At 33.7% G+C, this 27836-nt stretch overlaps 2 protein-coding genes across 2 annotated transcripts in view; both read right to left on the bottom strand.

Annotated features, from left to right (window-relative positions):
• Positions 1-763: 763 nt before the first annotated feature.
• LOC137407118 (uncharacterized) lies at positions 764-9570 on the bottom strand. The gene is made up of 5 exons (XM_068093719.1): positions 9546-9570; positions 6632-9454; positions 6341-6425; positions 4719-4833; positions 764-775 (listed from the first exon to the last, which is right to left on the bottom strand). Exons 1-5 carry the CDS (start codon positions 9568-9570, stop codon positions 764-766), a joined length of 3060 nt encoding a protein of 1019 aa, XP_067949820.1.
• Positions 9571-13279: 3709 nt separating this feature from the next.
• The window catches only part of LOC137405692 (eosinophil peroxidase-like), a 30792-nt gene continuing 16235 nt past the window's right edge, over positions 13280-27836 (bottom strand). The window contains exons 6-13 of the mRNA XM_068092045.1: positions 24402-24608; positions 23190-23371; positions 21688-21875; positions 19669-19823; positions 18714-18800; positions 17350-17506; positions 15793-15943; positions 13280-13747 (exon numbers count right to left, since the gene is read on the bottom strand). Coding sequence (XP_067948146.1) covers positions 13613-13747; positions 15793-15943; positions 17350-17506; positions 18714-18800; positions 19669-19823; positions 21688-21875; positions 23190-23371; positions 24402-24608 — 1262 coding nt within the window. The 3' untranslated portion in view covers positions 13280-13612. The remainder of the gene's footprint in view (positions 13748-15792; positions 15944-17349; positions 17507-18713; positions 18801-19668; positions 19824-21687; positions 21876-23189; positions 23372-24401; positions 24609-27836) is intronic.

The raw sequence follows: 27836 nt of genomic DNA, 5'->3' as shown, positions 1-27836 counted from the left end.
TTATATGCTTAGAAATTATTTTAGTATTTATGAATATGGCTATTAAAACTTCAAAATACATTTATTAGCAATAAATAGTTAGCAGCAGTTTTCTTCCCTTGATCCATTGTCGCTGTAGAATGTGATGATGGTAAGTAATATAGCCAGAAGAACGCTGGGTTTGGGTTAAAAATATTCAACATTCTCTCTCATAATTTCTTTCATAAGTTTGTAAGTTTTATAAAAAACTCATAAAATTTTTAAGTAATTTTTGTACGTAGAAAAATGCTGTGTGCATTAATAATCGATGCAATAATGCAATAATGCAATAATAAGAAAGTGAGATTGGTTAGTGTAGATGGGAATACAGATCTACTGTATATGTACGTATGTGCACATTCCGTAATTGTGCTCTCTTGCATATGCATAGGATTTTATGTTTGTGTATGAAAATGGAGAGTTTACTCAAGTCTTTACTCTGTGTGTATCAAATATATATATAAATATATATATTTGTATAAATGGTGTATCAATGCTTGTATAAATAGGTTTCTAGGTCTGTAGAAGTACAAATAAATCACGTGCAGCTAAAGATGAGAGAAGGAGATGTAAATGTATCTGTTGATGTAAGTATTGCTGTAGATGTAGGTACACCAGTAAATACACCTGTTGATATGAGTACACCTGTTGATATAAGTACAGCTGTAAGTGCACGTGTTGATATATGTAAGTACACCTGTAAGTACAACTGTTGATGTAAATACACCTTTAAGTATACCTGTTGTTATAGGTTTGCCTGTAAATACACATGTTGATATAAGTAAAGCTGTAAGTACACCTGTTGATGTACGTATACCTGTCAATGTAAGTATGCATGTTCATGTAACTACACCTTCCAATGAAAGTACACCCATAATTATACCTGTTGATGTATGTACATCTGTCAATGTAAGTAAACTTGTCAATTAAATACACATGTCGATGTGAGTACATCTGTAAGTACACCTGTTGATGTAAGCACCTGTTGATGTAAGTATACACGGTAATGAAAGTATGCCTGTTGATGTAAGTAAGCCTTTTAATGTAAGTGCACTTGTTTTTAGTGATTTTAGATAAAAGAAAAAGCAGAACCTATTGTAATTTGTTTTTACGATGTTTTCAAGTTATAATGCTATTTGTTTGTTTTTGGCTTCATGGCATTAATCTTTCAGCTGTTCTCACTCTTTGGTTTGCCATAATATTGCACTTTGTTGTAAAAACAGTCGACCGAGAGAAAAACAATACCAAGCAATATAGAAACAACTTCAGACATACATTGTGATTGCTCATAACTGTAATTGCTCATAATTGTAACATTATATTAAATTTTTATCTCTGCATAGTTTGTTGGTTGGTTCTGTCGTGGATGTTTAATGTTGTTATGGAGTAGTTGTCTCAGTTCACAGTTATCTTTTGTTTGTCCGCTTTTGTTAGCTGCATTACTCGTGTTCGGGAACAGATTTACGTAAAGCAATTGTTTTATTGAGAGTTGTCTTTCATACCGTAAAACAACTCCAAATATGCAATCTACTGAAATTTTTGTGCTGATCTGACTGCATACACATGCAGTTGTACATGTCAATAATGTTGATCATAACAGCCTATCCTATACCTGTTAAGCATAACATGCTAATTTATTGTTATGGGACACGGTACGACAGATAGCATTTATTGTTATGGGTTCAGGGACACAGTACGACGTGATAGCATTTATTGTTATGGGTTTAGGGACGCAGTACGACAGATAGCATTTATTGTTATGGGTTCAGGGACACAGTACGACAGATAGCATTTATTGTTATGGGTTCAGGGATGCAGTACGACAGATAGCATTTATTGTTATGGGTTCAGGGACACAGTACGACAGATAGCATTTATTGTTATGGGTTCAGGGAAGCAGTACGACAAATAGCATTTATTGTTATGGGTTCAGGGACGCAGTGCGACGGATAGCATTTATTGTTATGGGATATCCAAGCCCATTTTCTAACTCCAAAACTCTAAAGGTTTTCCTTTAAAACTTTGAAAGCGACACAATTAAAATAATTAATAACTGTTTTCGGCTAATTTTTTGTTTGGCCAAAGTAGTTCCTTGTTCAACTCAGTCTGATACTTAGATGTATTTGAAAAACGATTTAGCAAAATGCTGATCCCGACGACATTAATGTGCTCGGGACATTAATGTGCTCGAGACATTAATGTGCTCGAGACTAATTAATGTCCCGAAGGAGACTAATTAATGTCCCGAAGGAGACTAAACATTTAGGTGACACTAGCAACGCTTCACTTGTAAAAGGTTTAAATTTATCTTTTCAAAATTCCGACAAACTATTTGAAAGAGATAACCTATACTATAACTATAATAAAGTGCCACGATAGAAAAAAGGTTGAAAAAGACATGGAAGGAGAAAAATACTTAGGGGAAGGGTTGTACATAAACAAATATATGCATACCGTACTTTTCAGACTATTAGCCGCTATTTTTTTCTGATGATTTGAGCCATGCGGCTTATGTAAGGGTCCGGCTATTCTGTGGCTTTTTCTTTGATCGCCAAGGGCGCATTAACCATAATCTACGGTTAGTGCGCCTTTAGTGATGAAAGAAAATACGAAACAATGCCTAACGGTACTGTTTTGTTAGGCACTAGGTTAAAAAGCGCCGGTTAATACGAAACAGGACCGTTAGACACTGTTCCGTTTTAAACAGCAAAGTTGCCGCCGTGTTAATTAAAGGTTGACTTGCAACAAAATTCACATTACAGTTATTTGGTATCAAAAGATTCACCATGTCTTACTCTGTTGTGTTGTAGGTGCAAAATACGTGAAAATGTGATTACAAGCTCTTAAAAGCTCAAAAAAGAAAAGCCGCTGTAGATTGGAATCTCTTTATTTATCTGACGTAGTCATGAAATTTGGTTATTGTTTTGTCACGTGATGTTCTCACGGGAATTGAAAGGCCAATAAAAAGCTCAATAAAAAAACCTATCGTAGCACTAGTTTATGACAAACACTTCGGGTTTTACCGAAGACCCCGTATCAAATATAGATGCTCGCTACTTTACAGTTTTCTTTCGGCTTGAGATAATCGTCAAGTCGTAATCTGATCATGTGACCCAATACTTCGCAAAAAATTTCTGCAGCGATTTTTGATTATCACAAGTGACCAACAGGCTCGTCATGATTATCAGACAATGATATGTTTTCCTTCAAGCTAAGGCTAAAAAATTAAATGAATTTTTACGGTAAGTTATAAGATATCACTGCTAAAAGTGACAGCATTACAATGACGATAAAACAGGTGCGTAAGAACAATAGACATGGTTTTATTGAATGCGTGAAGTATATTTGTGAAAATATTCCGACGAATAAGGTCGCATGAAAGTGTAAACAGAAACCATCTCTTACAACTATGTCACATTTGAGCCGTTTTGCAAAGAGAATCCAAACTACGGCGGTCTCGTGTGGCTGCGATTAACTGTTCGTTTTTGAGCTTTTAAGAGCTTGTAATCACATTTCCACATATTTTGCACCTACAACACAACAGAGTAAGACATGGTGAATCTTTTGATATTAAATAACTGTAATGTGAATTTTGTTGCAAGTCAACCTTTAAAAAGCACCGTCCTGAGTTCTGCGGCCTATACAAAGGTGCGGCCTATGTATTGTTCTATTATCGGTTTTCGGAAAATAGAGCAGATGCGGCTTATATAGGGGTGCGGATTATAGTCCGAAAAGTACGGTATGTATATATAGGCCTATATGCACATATATTCAATGTATATATAGTTATATACATGTAATATATATACATGTATATACATGTATATATACCAGTATTACACGTATATATATATATGTGTGCGTATTACATGTATATTTATACATGTAATACACACACACGCACGCACACACACATATATTTGTGAAAATATATGTGTGTGTGTGTGTGTGTGTGTGTATACACACACACATATATATATATATATACATACACATATATATATATATATATATATATATATATATATATATATCACTTCGGTTTGGTTGAGCACTCTGTGAGAGGTGCGGCACTATTAGCCTTTGTGCAAAGCTCATCACTTTTGTGATTTGAGCACTCTGGTGCCAGCACATTGACTTTCTTAAAGTCTGTGAGGCAACCTAGTTGTTTCATGGCAGGAAGTCAACTCTCATTGGTAATGGGATTTGTGTCCCTTGCCAAAGCTCTGAGCTGCACTGATGAGGCTTCAATAGCCGAAACAGTACTGTCTGTAGCATGTGTATATATATATATATATATATATATATATATATATATATATATATATATATATATATATATATATATTACATGTATATGTATATCTATTACACATATGTGTATATACATATATATATGTGTATATACATATATACATATGTATATACATATATATATATATACATACATATATACATATATATATACATATTTTATTATATTTCCACTTATACATATTTTAATATATATATGTATACAAGTAAGTATAAATACACGTATATATGCATATAAATACATTATATATAATTATATATACATGTATATAATTAAATATAATTATATACATGTATATAATTATATATATACATATATATGTATACATATATATGTATATATATATAAAATGACTAAATATTGCGCTGATACATGTATATCTTACATTATATTCTTGATATTCTATGCACATTCCTGAGGCTACTTCGTAGCCACACTCGCTGACCCCGCTGAAACCAGAATCCTCCACAATCAGGTCATCTAGGCAGCCATGGTTAGCTCTAAAGTAAAACAATAGAGTTATCTAGGCAGCCATGGTTAGCTCTGAAGTAAAACAATAGATGACTACAAAATAAACTGATGACTTTGTAATTTTACTAGCATACGCTAGTTCAAGGTGAGTCAAGTTCAATGCGTGGATAGCAACACTCAGTGAAGGTCAACTAGCTCAGTCAGGTGTATATTCAAATGTCTTTTGTATTTTCTATAAACTGAAACATTTATTTTCAAGCTAGGTAACTCCCCGTTGCATTGACCAGCCACCCAGTCCATAGATGCTAATCGTTTGATGAATAGGGCCTGCGCAAACACTCATACATAAATTAGGCAGCTGTAAACAGGCTTTATGTATCTCCAGCTTTCTAATCATGCTGTTGAGAGCCAATAAATATAGCAACAAGTATTTTTATTGAATAAGGAAATTTGATCTTGCTTAAAAATGGCGCAATTTCAACGATTTGTCAAACAGAAAAAAGTTACTAAAATTTAAAAGAGATAAATCCCATCACCATCAGGCAATATATTTATTTTTAGCATTATGATAATATACTTTTTTCCTTGATCGACAGCTATATCAAAACAATGCATTGTTCCAACAAGATGCTAACAATTAAAATAAATGTTGTTTCAAAGTCGTAGAAGCCTAGATTCTCTGCAATATAGCAATATAGCACTTTTTTCACAGGAATTATAATGGTTTGCCAAAAATTACAAACAGAAAGTGCATTTTAAGCAAGAAAGCAGTAGCGCAACTATCCAGGCTGATAAAGTCGGCTGATGTAGCCAATAAAATGGATACGCATCAATCTTTTGTAAAACACCGCATTAAACCAGTGACTTTGCAAATGGCTTGTCTTTTAGCTGAGGGCCTCAAATTACTATAAACTAGCACCCATGCCATCTCAAGTGCTGAAGGAGATCGTCAGGTCTGTCAATGAACCGCAGATAATAGCTATATGCATGATAATTATATCATCTTCAAAGGCAAACAACTGATGCAGGTTGTAACATGGCAATAGGCCAAGCTGAATGTTGTATGTTCGAATCCAGTCAAACGCAATATTTTTTACTAGCCGCCAACCGTGGCTTTGGATGAACGAACAGGCATAGCTCTATTTATAGAAAAAACTAGTACAGTGGTAGTCTCGCATCCCGTTGGAGATTATTGGGTTTAATAAGTATGTGCACATTCATTCTTCAATCTGGAAAGTTGGTTGAGTGAAGCAGCTGGTAGCGTGTCTGGCTGAGAATTCAAATATCCGAAATGATTCTTGTGCAAGGCATTTTTCTTCTTACCCTTCAAGCATGGCTTTAGACAGATGAACAGAATGGGCCCGGCTCCTATTATAGTAAAGATTATAAGAAAGATTTGGCTTCTAGGATGATTGTTGTTAGGTCTTCAACATAGCCCATAGCGACATTATATGCGATGCTCATGCACGCCATCAAAACACAGACACCCTGAATAACTATCGGTATGTTACCGTGCGGTTTACAGTGCTGACTTACACTTCATTTTGTAGCAATGAGAAGCATCCGAGGTAGCACTTGGTGTCTTGTAGGTTTTCTGCCTGTCCAGCTGCACACGTATATCCTAAAAATAAAAAACTTCAAGTTATTAAAATTCAATTAATCAAATTGAAATTATTAAAACTTTAAATTCAATTATAAAATGATAGGTCAGCTTTATGATACTAATAGTCCAATCAAATTTATAGGTTTCTTTTCGCGTTCAGTTGTCAATCAGTTGACTAAAGTTACTAAAGTGAAACAACGTCTTTAATGTTGCACTTTCGTTACCTGGTTCTTGCACTGGGACCATAGATGATGCTGAAGACTTTGATTTGGTTTCAGTAGTTGATCTCAGCTCCATTGGGTTGAAAGTTTTTGATGTTTTATCAGTCATGTTGGCTGTGGAGAGAAGCTCCGGTTCAGTTGTTTGTTTAGTAGAAGCTACAATACTACTAGCTGAAAAGAATGAAGTTGAAGGGCGTGTTTCTAGTGTAGTTTCGCTCAAGTGAGACGTTTCTTGTTTCCCCTCCGAGGTGGCTGCTGATATAATTATGGGTGTTGTAGAGGCTTCAGCAACTGAACTGTATGAGAGAGAGATTTTCGTTTGTAAAGTTGTTTGCATATGCATTGTGATCTGTGAATGTTTATCATCAGTTATAGCAACCAATGAAATGGTAGAATTATATTTTTCAACTGTACTCTCTCTGATATCATTCGTTGTCAAAGGTTCCTCAGATGTAATCACTGGTCGTTTTTTCTCTGTTGTGTGTAGGTCTTCTGTAGTGGTGAAAGTATCATGATCTGTAGACTCTTCATCAGTTACAGCAACCAATGAAACGGTAGAATTATATTTCTCAACTGTACTCTCTATGATACCATCCGTTGTCAAAGGTTTCTCAGATGTGATCACTGGGGGTCTTTTCTCTGTTGTGTGTAGGTTTTCTGTAGTGGTGAAAGTATCATGATCTGTAGACTCTTCGTCAGTTGTAGCAACCGGTGAAATGGTAATGCTGTATTTTTCAACTGTACTCTCTCTGATACCATCCGTTGTCAAAAGTTCCTCAGGCGTGATCACTGGGGGTCTTTTCTCTGTTGTGTGTAGATCTTCTGTAGTGGTAAAAGTATCATGATTTGTAGACTCCTCAACAGTTGTAGCAACCGGTGAAATGGTAGTGCTGTATTTTTCAACTGTACTCTCTCTGATATCATCCGTTGTCAAAGGTTCCTCAGATGTGATCACTGGGGGTCTTTTCTCTGTTGTGTGTAAGTCTTCTGTAGTGGTGAAAGTATCATGATCTGTAAGCTCCTCATCAGTTGTAGCAACCAATGAAATGGTAGAATTATATTTTTCAACTGTACTCTCTCTGATGTCATCCGTCGTCAAAGGTTCCTCAGATGTAATCACTGGGCGTCTTTTCTCTGTTGTGTGTAAGTCTTCTGTAGTGGTGAAAGTATCGCGATCTGTAGAATCCTTGTCAGTTGTAGCAGCCGGTGAGATGGTAGTGCTGTATTTCTCAACTATACTTTTTCTGATATCATCCGTTGTCAAAGGTTCCTCAGATGTAATCACTGGGCGTCTTTCCTTTGTTGTGTGTAGGTTTTCTGTAGTGGTGAAAGTATCATGATCTGTAGACTCCTCGTCAGTTGTAGCAACCGGTGAGATGGTAGTGCTGTATATTTCAACTGTACTTTCTCTGATATCGTCCGTTGTCAAAGGTTTTTCAGATGCAATCACTGGGCATCTTTTCTCTGTTGTGTGTAGGTCTTCTGTAGTGGTGAAAGTATCATGATCTGTAAACTCCTCATCAGTTGTAGCAACCAATGAAATGGTAGAATTATATTTTTCAACTGTACTCTCTCTGATGTCATCCGTCGTCAAAGGTTCCTCAGATGTAATCACTGGGCGTCTTTTCTCTGTTGTGTGTAAGTCTTCTGTAGTGGTGAAAGTATCGCGATCTGTAGAATCCTCGTCAGTTGTAGTAACCGGTGAGATGGTAGTGCTGTATTTTTCAACTGTACTTTCTCTGATATCATCCGTTGTCAAAGGTTCTTTCGATGCAATCAATGGGCGTCTTTTCTCTGTTGTGTGTAAGTTTTCTATAGTGGTGAAAGTATCATGATCTGTAGACTCCTCGCCAGTTGTAGCAACCAATAAAATGGTAGTGCTGTATTTCTCAACTGTACTCTCTCTGATATCACCAGTTATCAAAGGTTCCTCAGATGTGATCACTGAGTGTCTTTTTTCTGTTGTGTGTAGGTCTTCTGTAGTGGTGAAAGTACCATGATCTGTAGACTCCTCGTCAGTTGTAGCAGCCGGTGAAATGGTAGTGCTGTATTTTTCAACTGTACTTTCTCTGATATCATCTGTTGTCAAAGGTTCCTCAGATGTAATCACTGGGCCTCTTTTCTCTGCTGTGTGTAAGTCTTCTGTAGTGGTAAAAGTATCATGATCTGTAGACTCCTCATCAGTTGTATCAGCCGGTGATATGGTAGAGCTGTATTTTTCAACTGTACTCTCTCTGATATCATCCGTTGTCAAAGGTTCCTCAGATGTGATCACTGGGGGTCTTTTCTCTGTTGTGTGTAGGCCTTCTGTAGTGGTGAAAGTATCATGATCAGTAGACTTCTCATCAGTTGTAGCAAACAGTGTAATAGTAGTGCTGTATCTTTCAACTGTGCTCTCTCTGATGTCACCAGTTATCAAAGGTTCCTCAGATGTAATCACTGGGAGTCTTTTATCTGTTGTTTGTAGATCTTCTGTAGTGGTGAAAGTGCCATGATCTGTAGACTGCCCATTTATTGAGGAAAGCAATGAAGTGGTAGAACTGTAATTTTCAGCCGTACTTTCTCTGATGTCATCGGTTGTCAAAGGCTCCTCAGATATATTTGCCGAAAGTCTATTCTTTCTTTCTTGAACATTCTCCTTTGTAGTAACACCATTTTTCAACTGTTTGAGTTCATTAGTTGATATAACTAATGAAAATGTGGATGTGTGTTTCTCAAAACTGTTTTTTCTGGCTCCTATCGACGCTGTTTTTTGAAATGTTGTCTCTGCAGAGTGATCAGTATTTTCCTGTTCAGTAAAGTTTTGTCTTGCTGTTTTAAATCCACCTACCAATGTTAAAAATACACTTTACAACAGTTTATGCTATACACTTTAAATTTTAACACATTGCAAGCATCAAATAGAACTTGTTCAGACATTGCAGCCATATAGAAGTCCCCATGTTTCTAGATCTATACCCAGCTGATTCTTGTAGCATTTAGGAGAATTTTGGCTGTCTGTTTATGCAAAGATATACATGTTCCGACTAGGAAAGCTAGTTGCTAGCTTGTTTTGCATTGCCCTTAAAGTGAGTTTGGAAACAACCAGGTGGTAAGGTGACTATGAGAATAATACATTTTAACTATTGTTAGAAACAAAAGAATATATATTACCTTGATTTTACATATGCATTGTTAAAAATCCCAAAACAAGCTGCTGCGCTCATTCCAGAAGTTTGTACTGTCAGAATAAGGACTGCGTAATAATAAATAAAACTTGGACACAATCCAAAGTTTTTCACAGATCACATCTGAGTTAGTGGAGTTGAAAAAATTCTTCCTTTTAGTTTATCGTTGATTAGTATTTAAAACAGGTCCGGTATACAGCAGGGCTTCCTGATTATGGGAGTTTACATCTAATCGGAAAGTCTTGCTGTAGAATGGACCTCATCTAAGTACTAGTCAATAATCATCTAAGGGGTGTGAGCTGTTGTTTGTGGGGAGGGGGTGCCCAAATTAATTTATAAAGTGCGGCTGTGTTAAAACGATAGCCTTCTTGAGTGACCTTCCAATATCATACCGTTTTCATCTATTTTGAATATGCCTGTTTTTCATTAGGTTTTGTGGCTTTGTTGTTTCATTTAAAAAAACATGCGTTGCAAGATTGCTCTTGTCAGGCATAGTGGGTAATGAAAGGAAATAGGGAGACACGAATATGTATACATATATATATATATATATTTAATATATATTGCCAATTTTACTCTATATAATATATATATATTTATTGACAATCATTTTATCTCAAACAGAAATTATTTACTAGCTATGCCATGCAAGAATCATAAAACAGAACAGAGAACAGGCAACAGTGACTAAAATCAAATGATAGTTTGATATATAGTGCTTAAAATACCTTCCTCTGCTAAGAGAACAGATATTATCAAGAAGATGTTAAAGCAGCTAGCAATGATATTTTCAAAATAATTGTTAGAGATGTATGAAATTTGTTTATATCATAAAGTTAAAATTAGTTGAAAACTTGTTTTAACTCCTTTCTGCATAAACTATAAAATAGTCATTCATGTTAGCATTCTGGTGAGCGTTTCAACCAAGATCAAGTTCTGTCAATTTTAATCTCAAAACATCCTGACAGTCAAATCACCTCAAGCATAAAAAATAATTTCAAATGATAAAAAAATACCAATACATTCTGATTAAATTTACTAAAATTTTAAGTAAGTGCATCTTTAACATCTTTATCATCTAAAATAATATATATATAAATATACATAAACATATAAATATGTACATAAAGTTTATTACAAACTAAAGGTTAAATCATTACTACTAATAGTTTCATGCAATTGAATTGCAATCTTCAGGTTCTTCACAATGAGGAATGAGTTGATGACTGTTATCACAAGCTCGTCAGCCGGATTCAAAACTATCTGCTATTCACATATGAAACCCTCTTAAAAAGCATTCTCCACTTGTACAGATGCGCATAAAATCTTTTCACACAAATCTCAGTTTAGTTGAGAGCTCTAAGCACGTGTACTGAATCTCACCTGAGAGAATGACATTCACTGTTAAGATCAGAACGGAAAATTGCATCTTGCATCTACAAGTGATGTTTGGAGAGCTCATCCCTTTATCCAGATACCTAAAAAGAATTGGTACATTTGCACTCTAATGAATAACTAATTTAGTTTATAAATAATAAACAGGCCTCAGAACTTCATATAATGATATAAATCTGGACTAGCAAATTCATTCCACTATAATTAATACTTTATGACAGTATAGCATGTTTAGGAGGATATGGCATGTTTAGAAGAATATGGCATGTTTAGGAGGCAACAGCATGTTTAGGGGAATATTGCATGTTTAGGAGGATATGACATGTTTAGGAAGATATGGCATGTTTAGGAGACAATAGCATGTTTAGGAGGATATGACATGTTTAGGAGGATATGGCATGTTCAGGAGGATATGACATGTTTAGGAGAATATGGCATGTTTAGGAGGATATGACATGTTTAGAAGGATATGGCATGTTTAGGAGGCGACAGCATGTTTAGGAGGATATGGCATGCTTAGGAGGATATAACATACTTAATACTGCATAACTACTTGGCAGGAGTCTATGTTTATACTTGACAAAGTATATTTAGTAGCGTATAGTAACCTTAGGATGGTATAACTTACTTAACACGGTATAAAATACTTGACAGGATATACACTTCCATCAGTGCTTCCCCTGTTCCTTTTCATCCCTAAACTCCCTACGTCTGATGAGGGCAACCTTGTACCGCTTTGCTTTGAAAGAAATAAAAAAGGCCCACAACAATTAAAAACAGACATGTTCAGAATATATGAACACATTATGTTATTAAAAGATCATTCTAATGTTTTCACACAGCAACATATAAAAACAACTCACTTTATGCTCTTCGACTTTTTATAGCCTTTTCTCTGTTATTATCTGATCAAAATGTGGTTCTTTGTGGATGAGTGAAATGCCCAGATCATTGTTATGATTGAGTGAGTTAATATATTTATTTTGATATATAAAAGAGATGAAAATTGATTCCTGTACCCTCATGAACATCAGCTCGCAAGAAAACCTAAATTACGCAAAGACAGTACGTACCAGTTTAAGAAAGTTTCAACTGCGGACCTTGCAAGTTTACGACACTTAGCTGATCTTGCGCCGATAAAAAACACAAGGCTTTATGAATTCGACGGTGTTTAAAAACAGCGAACTCTTTCGACACATCCTTGTTGATCATACCATGCAAATTAAACTTATTAAGTCACCTATGTCATTCAATAGCACCTTGCCATTTTACAGTTTTTTTGGGGGAGCGCAGGAACCAATGAAGCCCAAAATTTTACCGCATTGCGCATAACAATTGCTTAGTTTAAATAGATTAAAAAACACTGCAGGAACTCTCATTGTTATAGAACCATTCTACAACAAAGCCAGTTCTTGCATTATTTGTACTTCATAGCCTATATTTTTAACCGAGTTTTAGCTGAGAGACACTGGCTAAATTACCATGAAAAACTAATAAAATAAATAAGTATACAATAAAATACAAATAAAATACACAAGTAAACTCGATCTAAAAACTATCACACTTGGTGCGTTTGGAAATTTCTCTGTCACAACTGGATGAAAAGAGCTTCATTTGTTGACCGTGGCAGCATAGCATCACAAATGTTTTGTTGGGCTTTGCCAATCAACCAATTCTGGTTCATACAAGCTAGTAAAAATGTTTAAATCTCTCAAACTTAACGGCTGTTTGCGATCAGACAAAAAGGTCATAAAACCGAAATATTGATCACTATTTAGTAAATATGTATATGGAAATCCTTTAGCTAATTCTTGTCCCTTTAATTGGTTAGTCTTTACTTTGGATGGTTATATATGAAGTGTAAAAGCTGTAAAAAGTTTTATTACATATAAAAGGTTTTTCATATATAAAAAGTTTATGTTTAGGTATTTATACTTAAACGAAAACTTCAATAAAGTTCTTGATATAAAAACATTCTTTTCAACACTTGAAGCGTCAATACGTGGCTATGACACTGTTTATAAGATGGGAAGCTAATCATTGCCAGCCTTAGAATCAATAGACTTGGAACACGCTCTAACATTTTTATTACTTCAGATAAAATTATTATAAAAAGACTTAGTTAATACAGCATAACAACAAATAGTACAGCTCAGCAGAGATTCCATATACATTAGCTCAACGACAATCAGCAAACTCAACTAAATACTAGTACTCAAACTTGATAGCAAACTACTTCCTGTCTGATAAACTACTTCCTGTCTGATAAACTATTTCCTGTCTGATAAACTATTTCCTGTCTGATAAACTATTTCCTGTCTGATAAACTACTTCCTGTCTGATAAACTACTTCCTGTCTGATAAACTACTTCTGTCTGATAAATTACTTCTTATCTGATAAACCACTTCCTGTCTGATAAAATTAATCTAGTGTCCAGTTTGACAAATCTAAAGATGGTAGTTGGTCACATGCCACCAGAGGAGAGCCAACTTTAAACACATCTGCAGGAACTTGTCCATAGTTATCATTCTGGCAGATTATCCGTGACAAGCTTATCTGTAATGTTAATAATAAAGTATGAGTAATGAGATCCCTGAGGGATATTACAAACATCGAGTAGCAGGACAGAATTACAAATGTTAAAATCAAATGATAACTGGATATCAGATACCTAAGCCACAATCACAGACAGTCTTAGTCGAAAGAGACTGACTGAAAGACAGAGAAAGTTATGAAAGAAAAACTATGACCTAATTCAATGAGCTATGGTAACAAACTGCCGGTTTTAGGACTAGAGTAAACTGTTAAGAAATATTTCATTAATTCATGAAACGCTGTAACAGACCTGCAATGAGGTGAACCATGCAATAAGATAAAACGTGAAAATTTTTCTTAAAAAGTTGGGTCAATCTTTGCTTCAAAGAGTTAGATTAAGCCTCGAAGATCGAAAAATAAAATTTTAACTTTTGACAACGCTTTTCTTTATTTGGTTTTCAATTTATTGTGAAAAAAATTCTTTTTTATTGAGTTACAAATCATTCACAAAAAATCAGCTTATCACAACAAAGCGACAAGGGAATGTATCAAGTACTTTCAAATACTTATTAATTTGCTACAAATTAATGCTGTACATTTATCTGATATACGTCAGTGTTCACCTAGCTACTCTGGTCACTAATGCATGTTGTTAAAGTGGTTTAAACTTTAGTAAATGTGCCTCAGTTGTAAGCTTATTATTACAACCAAATTGTTTTACATACATGTTTAAGACAAAGCCAATCAATTCAGTATTACTATTCCAATTAAATCTGAAATATCTACCAACCATCTATATTCAAATGTGTTAACAAACAACTGCTTTGTTTAACAGCAAACAGTTAAACAAAGCAGTTTAGATCATATAAAATATTATATGATATATTATACCATATTATAAATATTGCATTATATATAAATATATACTTATGTCTCGATCAACTGCTAGAAGTATTTTTTAGAAATATTCCATCATCTTTACCTGTTGCATTATTGTAATACATTTTACATGTTTGTAGTCTACTCTATTTATTACTTTTTGTTGTTCTTTAGTCGGAAAAGATGTGAAAATACATTATTAATCTAAACACTAGATAGAGAGACTTCCATTTTATTGTTAAATCAGCTGCTGTCATAAAGCATTCTGAAGATACAATAGTTATTTGTTTATTTAAAGATGTTTGTGTAAAAAATCTATTGTCATACAATTTAACCGCAAGTGTAGTCTACATTGTTTTGTAAAACAACATAAGTCAAGACATTAAATTATGTTAAACAGCCAAAAATCTCATCAAAAGAATTGAATAAGTTTATGTTTCATAACTATCGGACAAATATTTTGTAGCTAATTATTCAAGTGTTTAGCAGAATGCATGGTGTAGGTAAACAAGCCACAATAACAACATGAACAACTTGAATTCAGTTAGTATAATTATAGATTATAGATAAAACCTATTCAAGACAAAACTTATAAATACATAAATATATTATAGTAAGCTATAATATATTCTTACTATTTAAATCAGGCTTCAAATTAGGCAATAGTGAAGAAGGAAAACGAAATCTTTTTAGCAACAGTTAGTATGTGAATTTGTTAGCTCTAAATCAAAGCTATATCTTCGTTAAGACCTTTCACCCATGTGTAGACAACTACAGCCTATAGCAATTATCAATGTAACGTTTATTATTTTTCCATTTCACATGATTGGCTCATTGACTAAATGCAATTCCATGTATCTAAACATTTTAACAAAGTATTGCAACAAAGTTGAAATTAATCTCGGACCAAGAAGTTAAGTATGTATTTTATCCTACGTCCTATTTTGTTTCAGCTCATAAACATTTTTAAATTTTATTTTAAAACCACTAATCCCATATCTTTGTTTCCTTCCTTCCTGAAAGTACAAAAAATGTGCATCATAAAATAGAGACAATTACAACTTTACCACTTGTCAAACACGTGAATGTTTATATTGTTAATGTAAACACGTTAATATAACAAGTTAATATAACGTGTTAATAAATGTAAATATAGCTCATGTTAGTATAACAGCAATCATACTTACAGCTGAGAGTTGTTCTATCTCACTTGAAGTGAAAGGGTTTGGGTAGCTATTTTCACTCTGGAACCAGAATCTGTCTCCATATTTTAGTTTTTGAAACTGAAGGCCTAGTAAACAGCCGAATGTTGGTCCGATGTTGGCTCCAACTAACGGCCTGAAGAAACCAAAACATCTTAAAGATAAACTGACACACAATTTTGTCATAGTTGATTTTACCAGAAACTAATTTTTCTATCATTTAGCGATTGCTTTTTATGTTTAAAGTGATTTGACATCTAGGATGTTTCAATATTAAAATCAACAAAACTTGCTAATGATTAAAACGCCAAGAAAAAAAATGTATAAAAAAGACATCACTAGTTAAGTGGTGGCCTGCCTCTACCATTATTGATATCGGCTATTGCGTTCGTAACATTAAGCGTGTCTATTCTTTTGGTCGCTTTGCATCTATAGACATCATAAACACACTTTCGCTAGAATCTGAGTGTTCCAAAAAGATATCTCACTCAAACTATTGTATCTCTGGACTGGGTAGGTATACAAAAACAAAATCTACATCAAATTGGAGCTTGATGTGTTATCTTTGTATTATTAATTTGATTTGCATCACTTCAATAGTGTAAGTTCACCTTTAACCCTCAAAGTTACTTGCAGAATTCATGTGAAGTTCCTTTAAAGAACATGAGTAACTCTAAGAGATGACAAGTGGCAATAAAATAGCTTAGAAGTCAAGTTATTTGTTGAGTTAAGAGAAGGCAAATGTATACCACACAATAGTTAGTTAGCATTCTAATTTTCAGTAAACATCAGCTATGATTGTACAAGTACAAAACATTTAAACTGTATTGAGATTTTGTTATAAATTGTAGAAACTGTTCTACCATGAAAAAGATACAAACAGTCAACGAATATTATAAAATTTTCAACCAAATAAATATAAATAATATGTTGTATTATTTGTTTGTTTGATTTTATTTCTATTTTATTCACCTTTGTTGAAGGTGAATAAAAGGAAAGGAAAATGCTAGAAAAAGTTTAGAAAAGAAAACTGCGGCTGAAAGAGAATACAACTCTCAATGGTAACTCTCACTGATTATTATAACAAATCACACACTTGTACAAGGAATTTAGAGATCTGTTTTACTACCTTTACTTAGTCCACGGTATAGTTATAGCAAGTAATTATAGTTATACTGCAAGGCAGCTTAGCCTGTAGCCTGCTGTCAGCCTGAATGCAAAAGTGTATAATCATGTTTGATAATTATAAAAAGAATAAGATTAAATTAGTCAGCTCAGGTTGACATCGGTCAACACTCAAACTGCCCCTGATAGAATTCGATTTCCAGCCATGATCTGATAGTATTTGACTGCCAAAGCATGGCTGGTGACCCAATAGTACCAGATCATGGCTGGGGGGTTGATTAGTACCAAAGTATAGCTTGTAACCTATTAAAACTGTAGTTTTGCACTCTCACATATATCAGCAATTATCAAATAATCAGATACTTACTAAAACTATACCTTGGTACTTTTGTTAGTAATCGTACTGAAATTGGTTACCTTTCTGATATCGCAGCGGAGTAGAGGTCAACATCTTCTGGTGTTTCATACAGTTTTAAATATAATCTGCTGTTTTGCTTTTTGTGATCTGGCATATCAGTGAACGAGAAATTGGAAAGACCACAGAACTTTCTCCAGTGATGGTATGGTGGAATTCCTAAAGAAATAAATAAGATGTTTATGGTTTAACCCGTTAGCCATGGAGTCTATCACCTAAAAAAAGCTATCGCTTTAGACCAGAATGTAATTGGTGCTGTACATAATAAAATTGAAAATCAATCATCAAAGCTAATCTTTTGTAGAGTTTAATTGACAGCGACTTTAAATTTGAACTTTTTATTTATAAAATTTCAAGACAGCATAATTTTAATAAAATTTCAAACTACCAAAATGAAAAATTTTATTCAATTTTAAATAAAATTAATATTGTTTAAAATCACATAAAATTAAAAATTTTATGTAATTCTGAAAAAAAAAAATCTTTATCCTAAAATTTTATATGTTGTTAAACGAAGTTTGCTGGTTGAATTACAGAAAGAAACACTTTCCATTCCCATAGTTTGTTATACCCAAATAAATCTACCAGATTACGAATAAAACAACAAAAAGTTGTTATGGAGTTCCAAACTGCCACAATGGCACATCAACCTCCTCTTTTGCCCCAGCCTTCACCACTACCGCATCGCTCGCCCGTAACGCAATCGCTACTATCAACCTCACACAAATACAACAGTGCAGACTGCCATCACCTGTACACAAACCAATAACTGCTCAACAGATTTCGCTGCTACACAACGATCCTTTTTGTCCAGGCCACCACACGCTGAAGGTTTCTTGTCAGCAAAAGAAAAAAGCACAGCAACTCAGTAGCAAAGTTCACAAGTTCTGCTCTTCTTACTGAAGCTTCTGCCTAAACACGGATCCTCTGCCTAAACACGAATCCTCTGCCCTATTTATAGCAAGTCCTGTTAACCAGTTCTCTGACTTTCTATATAAGCCAACCAAAACAGAAAAAAACAATAAATATAAACAAAAGCTTAAATTTGTATTACTTGCTATTCACAAAATGCCTCTGATATTTACATAATATTTCCCAAAATAACTCTATCTACTGAAGTTTTCAGTTTTTGCCACACTACATACAGTATTACATACAGTATTACATACAGTATTACATACAGTATTACATACAGTATTACATACAGTATTACATACAGTATTACATACAGTATTACATACAGTATTACATACAGTATTACATATAGTACTACATACAGTATTACATACAGTACTACATACAGTATTACATACAGTATTACATACAGTACTACATACACACAGTACTACAATATAAAAGCACTTACCATGATCTCTACCTCTTTGATTGTTCAAGGCTGGTAAGTCTAGTGCTTGGCCATCAAAGGTTCTCCCAAATAGCTCATCACGTACAGCTATCAAAGTGCAACAACAAGTTCACATTATAGTTGCCATAATAAAACATACGCAAAGAGTGGAGTTCGAACAAAATCGACATCTATTTAGAGAGCTGTTGGATGAGTAATTCACAATTTTAAGACAAACTTACACAGCATTTTAGTAAATTTTATGAGAATTTATCAGTGTTTTTTACCACCTGCGTTTGTTTTTTATGTTTGAGGTGATCTGACTGTCAGGATTTTTAAAGATTGAAGTCAACAAAACTTTGTTGAGGTTAAAACACTCAGAAGAAAATATATGTGCAAAATAACATCTCTAGTTGCGATCGTTGCTATAGTTGGTATCGGCTATTATGTTCAAATTGCAAAGTTATGGGTCTCTATTCTATCGGTCTCTTTGCAACAATAGTTATTATAATCGCACTTTCACTTGATCGGACAATCTTAACCGTGATAAAGTTTGGTCGATTTTAGTTTTTAAACTTTCTGGCCATCAGATAACCTCAAAAATCAAAAACAATCTCAAATGATAGAAAAATACTGATACTTTCTGATAAAATCTACTAAAGTTTTTTGCAAGTTGATCTTTAATGTTATGTAGTCATGATTTGTACACAAAGTTATTTGTCCTAAATATATTGACCATAATGATGCTTTATGATTTGTGTTCTGTGTAATCTGATTGCTTTTTGGATATTCCTTCATGTTTTTAGTGTGTAAATTAAGCTCTGGGTGATAAGTTAAATATAGCTTTTTTAATATTAAAACCAATATAAGTGACTACTGACTAGAACAATCAACAACCAAACATTACGCAGTGGATTTAGAAGTTCGGATTCAGTAAATAAACATAGGGAACTAGTGTTGAGTTGAGTGCACTTACAGCTAGCAAACCGTCCCGCGCCATCTATTCGCAATGCTGGTTCAATGCAAACACTCCTGAGAAAAGGAAAGCATCCGCCATTTTGTCGAAAGGTTTCTGGCTGGTTAAACATCTCCTCAAATGGAACGAATCTGCTGCTGTTGGTCACATAGTTCCTACAGTTTAACAGGGTATAGAGCATTCTAACAAACATGTTTCTTTAGCGTCCTCAGGTCTACCTATGGCACTTATCGGAGACTAGCTAAATGCCCAGCATTGCCCGGGGAATAAAAAGGTTTTTGCACAGAAAATTTATTATATTTAACATATTAAATTAACATTTATCAATTTAAATTTTAAACTTAATATCATGAGAAAAATTTTTTTGTACAGTTCAAATAAATTTAGAGAAAAAATAAAACAAGTGTAGAGGTGTTTAAATGTGAACTGTTAATAACAATGAATACAAAAAAGGTTGTGTACAAAAAGGCCAAAGTTGCAATGGAAGCTATTCATCAAAACTATGAATACATTAGCTATCATACACTCAGACTTAATCTGCCAGCCATTTTGAGGCTTTTATTTCTGTAACCTGAGGGCTTGTATTTTGAGTTTTGCTAATACAAGCTGAATGTCTCACAACAGCAATCCAAGGGATGTTGTTAGAGCGTTAACTTCTGTATCAAAAAAACATATAGCTCGTGAGCAATTACTGTGAGATAATGCGAGGAACGCATATGCAGGCTTATTTGATCATAAAATAAAAAAGCTTTTATTAAAAGAGTAAAAAAATCACTTGCATAAAGTCAAATTAAAAACAATATTTATTAAAGCAATTCTGTCTCGGCTGAATTACTTTATTTTAAAGAAAATGGTGGTTTCTAAATTGTCACTAAATTTTGGTAATAATTTATTATTAAGTTCATTTTTTGCTGTTACAATAACTTAAAAGTTCAATAAACTTGACCTAATAATTCTAATAATCAGATACTACTATCTCCTCTGTAAAATCAGCTCCTTACAAGCTCTCACCATTTTCAATGCTATTACATCTGTATCATTTCATAAATCCTCGTTAAGCCTTACTGGCTGAATGCCAGGTTTTGACAGGGTAATAATTTATTAGAAGAAAATTTATTTTTGTTCAACACATAACCACATTTTAAACTTCAAACTAATAACCATGAGAAAAGGTTTTTGTGCAGTTTAAATAATTAAAAAAAACAGTTGTAAAGGTTTTAAAACTTTTTCAAACAACTAACTTTTAAAATTTTAACATTAAATTTAAAAGTTGAAAATTCTTAAAATCATAAAAATTTATGTTTTAACTCGTTAAAATCATTCAGTAAATCCTCATGTATAAGTTGCAGCCCAAACTTTGCAGGTTGCTTTTAAGTTACAGGTATATGGTTTGTATAAGTGGCACCTGTTGTTTTTTCATTTATCTGACACACTTAATTTTACCAAGCTTCTCACTAAGTCATTCCGCAAGTTTACCATTTCTGTCTGTCATCACACGCACAGATTGGCTGACAAGGTGGCAATCAACCAATGAATTTTCTCGCCTTTGCCAAGAAAGTGTTACGTCATCAGCAAACCACAGTAAACAAGTACCAAATCAGCGAGCAACAAATTTTGTAACACGTCGTCAAAATACGATAGTACATTTAAACTGAAAGTTGTGAAGGTAACTGTGGAAACTACCAAACGAAATACTGATGCAGCATTTAGTATCAACAAAAAACAACCCAATGAATAGAATCTAGTGCTGGAAACGTCACATGACAACCGCTAATGACCTCATTATTTCAGCACAAGTACTAGATGACCTCATTATTTCAGCACAAGTACTAGATGTTTCTTAGTGTTCTATAGACTAGTTTGAGCATTTGCACATTCTAAAGGGTCCCTTAACCTCAAACGTAGTGAGAAGTTTACAAATACAATTTTTAGACTGCGTGTACAAGCCACACTCTAAAGTTTTAGGTTCACAGGTGCAACTGATACACGAGGACTTGCGGTATGTCTGTATGTACTTACTTTTCTAGAGGAGTCGTGCCAAGTGAGATTTGAGCATGACCAAATCGGAATGCTGCCGTGGCAAAGACGTTAGCGATTGTCGGGTCTATGTTAGAACCATAAGCGTATGGCTCATCAAGTGATAAACCAAATTTCTTCATTAGTTCTTCCCCAAGGAGGCTGGGAAGGTATTCTTTGTAGGTGATAACCTGACAGAAAACATGTAATTTCTGTAGTTTTATTAGTTACAATAAGTTGACTAAATCAACTATTCTATAGTCAAAACAATTTTCTTAAGTAACAGCTACTGAGTATGTGCTTACAATTTAAGGCAATCTAAACTGGAAATTTTTTATGCATTTCAAATAGTTTTTCACATCTTTGTACTGAATTAAAGTAAAATACACCAGTCACAAGCTTGTCGATTGTTAATAAAATTAGTGATTCTCTCATGATTTGTAATTTGTACCAGATTATTTTTTTTAGTTTTCTTTAAATATGGCATTTTTTTTCCAACAAACAACAATATTGTACACCAGTAAGTTTAAGATGTACCAATGTTTTATGGCACTGTAACACTATTTTTGACTATGAGCATTCAAAACTTAGCAGGATTTTGTCACAAACTTCATTATTACAATCTTTTCAAAAATAAAATGCCTGTTGTACCAATCGTTTCACTGTTACCTTTTTTGAATATCCCTCATTTTTTAAAAACTGAAGCAACTCAATTTTTTGAAAATGAGAGAAGTTGTTTCTGTGACTGAAGAAAAAGTTCAAGTTAAGTTGAGGGCTAATTGATGTCTTCTACAAGGTATGGGTTGCTGACTTCTTGATCTAAGTAAACGTATGAAGACATCCCGCTGCTATTTCTAATTTATTCACCTCTAGAGCCCGCAACTCTTGTTTAATCTTTGTAATAGATTCCAAGCTTCATACTGAACAACATTATCTACATCAGCTGACATTAGCAGACAACTCCTTCTGACTATAACTGTTCTAAGGTAATGCTTTAAATTGTTTATATCACTACAAAAATTTAAACTTTCAAAAAAGGTTATAAATTGTTATAATGTGTAAAATACCACAAAGCCGGTCAGCAATTTTTGATTTAATATTGCATGAATTATTTACTATAATAAAAACTGTGTCTGTTCGTCTCTCTGAAGCCACAGTTGGAGTTTAGGAGAAAGACTTGTGCAATGAGACTCAAACTTTTGACATACTTCCACCTGAGCCAATCAGAGGTGGCAGGTAGTAGTATGTCAGGATGGCTTGCAGAATAATTATGTGATTATTTATTACACCTGACCATCTCGCACGACGCAACAGACTGCCAAAGTACTAGTGATGATGAGACAATAATAATTGATAATATTAAAGAGTTGTCACCGCAGAGAACAACTGAAAACAGTAACAAATCATTATGTAGATATTATTGTAGCAGATCATAGCAGCAGAATACTGCCAATAAGATATCAACAGATAAATAGAAAACGGTGATTGGCCAGTGCTCAGCATACCTGCATTATTGCCGAAATAATCTTTTTTGTTTCTTGGTATGTTTTTTCATCAGCTTTTTCCTCTGATAGATACCCTGTCTTTTTGATTTGTGCGTAGAATATGTCAGCAATACGGTTGTGCTCCAGCACAAAGAGAACATGGATTGAAATAAGGGAGGGCCACACATTACACCTCGTGTCACCTACAATCCATCTTATATTAGACTCATAGCAGTAACCCCTAGATGAGATTAATCGCAGAAAAAAGATAAAATTATAAAATATTACAAACATAAACATTATCAAATTTTGTACCATGAAACTAATTGACAAAGCAATCAGTGATTTTTTAAATTATAAAAAGAAAAGCATAAAACACTTTAGCATTATCAATGAGTAAAGGAGGAGAGAAATTAGAAAATGCAGTCAATTGCTGAAGCGGACTGAAACATTGCGATTACTTAAAATTTAAAAAGGAACGTGACCCTATATGACACGTTTGTGGTATAAATGTACTACTCTTCCAGCAGTCATATTTTGTGACTGCGGAGCTTCTGCTACTCTGCAGCCTCACCAGAGCTGATGCAACTCTGACTGGGACAAACAGCATAAGGGTAAACTGGCAATCTCACATTCCCACCATTCTTCTATCTTACCAAAAACTTTCGACAAAATCATTTCGTGCGACTGGTCATGAGAAGGGGCAACTAAAAGGTCACGCAAAGGTAATATAAAGGTCAATGTCATGTCAAGAACCACATAAAAAAATTTTAAAGTTGAGTAAATGTCATGTTAAACTCGGGTAACGGTCATATCAGGATCAGATACAAGGTCATGTAAAGGTTTTGCTAGTAATAACTAAGGTTTTATTCTGGTTTGAAAAGATCAAAGAATGGAATAAGAAAGCTATACCAAGTTTTGACAATCCATGTACATAAACAAAGCAGCGCAGTCAATCTTTCTCAACTCATTAGTCAAAAGATTTTCTATAATGTGGTGCGTGGTAGTGTTTCTGTCAGCCCAATGTCAGTGCAGAGCATTGGTAAATTACAAAGAGTAAACCCTTTCACCACCAATTAATAGTTTGACAATTCAGTTCTGGTCAGAATTATCTTGGTTGGTGGTAAATACTAATATTTTTTTCCACTAGTTTTGCTCATAAGTCTAGAGAGATAAGTAATAGTTTTAGATCAGAGCTGAGCACATCAAATGCATCATAAAAATCTTTCTTACCAGCTGCATAGCATCTTCGGTCTCTATAAATACTCGGTATCTTGCACGCAGTGCCAGGCTTATCAAATGGTAAACTGTCTGGCGAAGTCTTCATACGACCACCGGTAAAAGATCTTAACTCGGCAGCTCTATCGTCATCAGATCCATACACCGCACTGGCATCGAGGAAGGCAGTAAGCTGGTTAAATTGCTCACGTTGAGGATTATCTGCAAATAATACTAGTAATAATAGTAATACCAATAATAATAGTAATACTAGTTACTACTAGTATTAGTAGTAACAATAGTGACAACTATTGTGTATTTGACCTTTTGACGCATGTCAGAATTTTTCTTTAGCTATATACAATGACAAACTGCTACAGGTGTCTTAGACACAAATAGTATTCCTTTGTTCTTCAATTGCTAATTAACAGTATATTCTCATTTAGAATGCTGGTTACAAAGTAATACTAAGCTACTACTGAAAAATGAGAAATCTGAGAATGAGAAATGTTTGCTATAAATTTTTGTTATTTGTTTTGTAGTAAAGGTTTCTGCTAATTGCTGGTAGCCAAAAAAGATGTATTTTAGGGTTGAATAGTTCTAACAAACACACAATGAAAAGGGAAAGAGAAAACAATGTATACAGCTTAGGATCAATGCTGTCTTGTGTTTAGGTGCAAAGTTATTTGATTTTATTAATTTTATTAACTATTCTTTTTGGTGTTCTAAGATAACATTAAAATCGCATTAAGCGAATCATATTACTTAAATAGAAAACCATTCCAGCTCCTTGGAAGCTATCAGAATGCAACTATTTAATATCATTGTGATCAGATGTGCTGACGAAATCCAATAAAACAATGTGTTAGCAAGGTTGCCTATCCATAGAATGCTTCATCGGTCAAGTGAGACCACGGCTATAACCTTTTTTCTGTTTATCATGTATCACTTTATTGGCAATAATTTAAAATTTCAAACGGAACTTTTTCCCAATTATGTCATACATGAATCATGAAGCAAAATGAAAAATTGCATAATTTTTGAAACTTTGGAAATTTTCAATTTTTTTATAATTTAAAGGATGGCCTACTCTATTTTAAAGCTACATAAATAAAAGCCTGGAAAGTTCAAACTCTTTTCGATATAGTAATACATTTATAGATGTAGTAGAACATTTATAGATACAGATATACATGTAGTAATACATTCATAGATATAGTAATACATTTATAGATATAGTAATACATTAATAGATATAGTAATACATTTATAAATATAGATATAGTAATACATTTATAGATATAGATATAGTAATACATTTATATCCCATGCACTCTTTATAATATTCTCATTTAGCCAATTGTTATTTCTACTTTTTTCATGGTAAAAACTCTTTAAAGCTCAGATAGATATAAACTTTATTAGCAGAGATCAATATTTATTATCTGAGGTAAATGTTTATTATCAGAGACTAATGTTTATTATAAGAGGTCAATTTTTAATATCAGAGGTCGATGTTTATTATCTGAGGTAAATTTTTATTATCAGAAGTCAATGTTTATTATCAGAAGTCAATGTTTATTATCAGAAGTCAATGTTTATTATCAGAGGTCAATGTTTATTATCAGAGGTCAATATTAGTTATCAGAGGTCAATGTTTATTATCAGAGGTCAATGTATATTATCAGAGGTCAATGTTTATTATCAGAGACCAATGTTTATTACCAGAGGTCAGTGTTTATTATCAGAGGCCAATGTATATTATCAGAGGTCAATGTTTATTATCAGAGGCCAATGTTTATTATCAGAGGCCAATGTATATTATCAGAGGTCAATGTTTATTATCAGAGGCCAATGTTTATTACCAGAGGCCAATGTTTATTACCAGAGGTCAGTGTTTATTATCAGAGGCCAATGTTTATCATCAGAGGTCAATGTTTATTATCAGAGGCCAATGTATATTATCAGAGGTCAATGTTTATTATCAGAGGCCAATGTTTATTACCAGAGGCCAATGTTTATTACCAGAGGTCAGTGTTTATCATCAGAGGTCAATGTTTATTATCAGAGGCCAATGTATATTATCAGAGGTCAATGTTTATTATCAGAGGCCAATGTTTATTACCAGAGGCCAATGTTTATTACCAGAGGTCAGTGTTTATTATCAGAGGCCAATGTATATTATCAGAGGTCAATGTTTATTATCAGAGGCCAATGTTTATTACCAGAGGTCAATGTTTATTATCAGAGGCCAATGCTTATTACCAGAGGTCAGTGTTTATTATCAGAGGCCAATGTATATTATCAGAGGTCAATGTATATTATCATAGGCCAATGTTTATTACCAGAGGTCAGTTTTTATTATCAGAGGTCAATGCTTATTACCAGAGGTCAGTGTTTATTATCAGAGGTCAATGTATATTATCAGAGGTCAATGTATATTATCAAAGGTCAATGTTTATTATCTGAGGTAAATTTTTATTATCAGAAGTCAATGTTCATTATCAGAAGTCAATGTTTATTATCAGAAGTCAATGTTTATTATCAGAGGTCAATGTTTATTATCAGAGGTCAATATTAGTTATCAGAGGTCAATGTTTATTATTAGAGGTCAATGTATATTATCAGAGGTCAATGTTTATTATCAGAGGTCAATGTTTATTACCAGAGGTCAGTGTTTATTATCAGAGGCCAATGTATATTATCAGAGGTCAATGTTTATTATTAGAGGCCAATGTTTATTACCAGAGGCCAATGTTTATTACCAGAGGTCAGTGTTTATTATCAGAGGCCAATGTATATTATCAGAGGCCAATGTTTATTACCAGAGGCCAATGCTTATTACCAGAGGTCAGTGTTTATTATCAGAGGCCAATGTATATTATCAGAGGTCAATGTTTATTATCAGAGGCCAATGTTTATTACCAGAGGTCAATGCTTATTATCAGAGTCCAATTTTTATTACCAGAAGTCAATGTTTATTACCAGAGGCCAATGTTTATTACCAGAGGTCAGTGTTTATTATCAGAGGCCAATGTATATTATCAGAGGTCAATGTTTATTATCAGAGGCCAATGTTTATTACCAGAGGTCAATGTTTATTATCAGAGGTCAATGCTTATTACCAGAGGTCAGTGTTTATTATCAGAGGCCAATGTATATTATCAGAGGTCAATGTTTATTATCAGAGGCCAATGTTTATTATCAGAGGTCAGTTTTTATTATCAGAGGTCAATGCTTATTACCAGAGGTCAGTGTTTATTATCAGAGGTCAATGTATATTATCAGAGGTCAATGTTTATCATCAGAGGTCAATGTTTATTATCAGAGGTCAATGTATATTATCAAAGGTCAATGTTTATTATCAGAGGTCAATGTTTATTACCAGAAGTCAATGTTTATTACCAGAGGTCAGTTTTTATTATCAGAAGTCAATGTTCATTATCAGAA

This window comes from Watersipora subatra, chromosome 10 (genome assembly GCF_963576615.1).
Source record: "Watersipora subatra chromosome 10, tzWatSuba1.1, whole genome shotgun sequence".
Classification (NCBI taxonomy): Eukaryota; Metazoa; Bryozoa; class Gymnolaemata; order Cheilostomatida; family Watersiporidae; genus Watersipora; species Watersipora subatra.
The sequence above is the reverse complement of the archived record's forward strand: the minus strand, read 5'-3'. Positions and strand labels throughout refer to the sequence as shown.

What these genes read in the sequence shown, in the direction of transcription:
- LOC137407118 (XM_068093719.1), bottom strand. Translation starts at nt 9,570, where the DNA reads ATGGGGACTTCTATATGGCTGCAAT. An exon ending in GGTCCCAGTGCAAGAACCAG is followed by an intron (nt 6,426 to 6,631) that starts GTAACGAAAGTG and finishes TTTTATTTTTAG; the next exon opens with GATATACGTGTGCAGCTGGA. An exon ending in TCATTGCTACAAAATGAAGT is followed by an intron (nt 4,834 to 6,340) that starts GTAAGTCAGCAC and finishes GTTTTACTTTAG; the next exon opens with AGCTAACCATGGCTGCCTAG.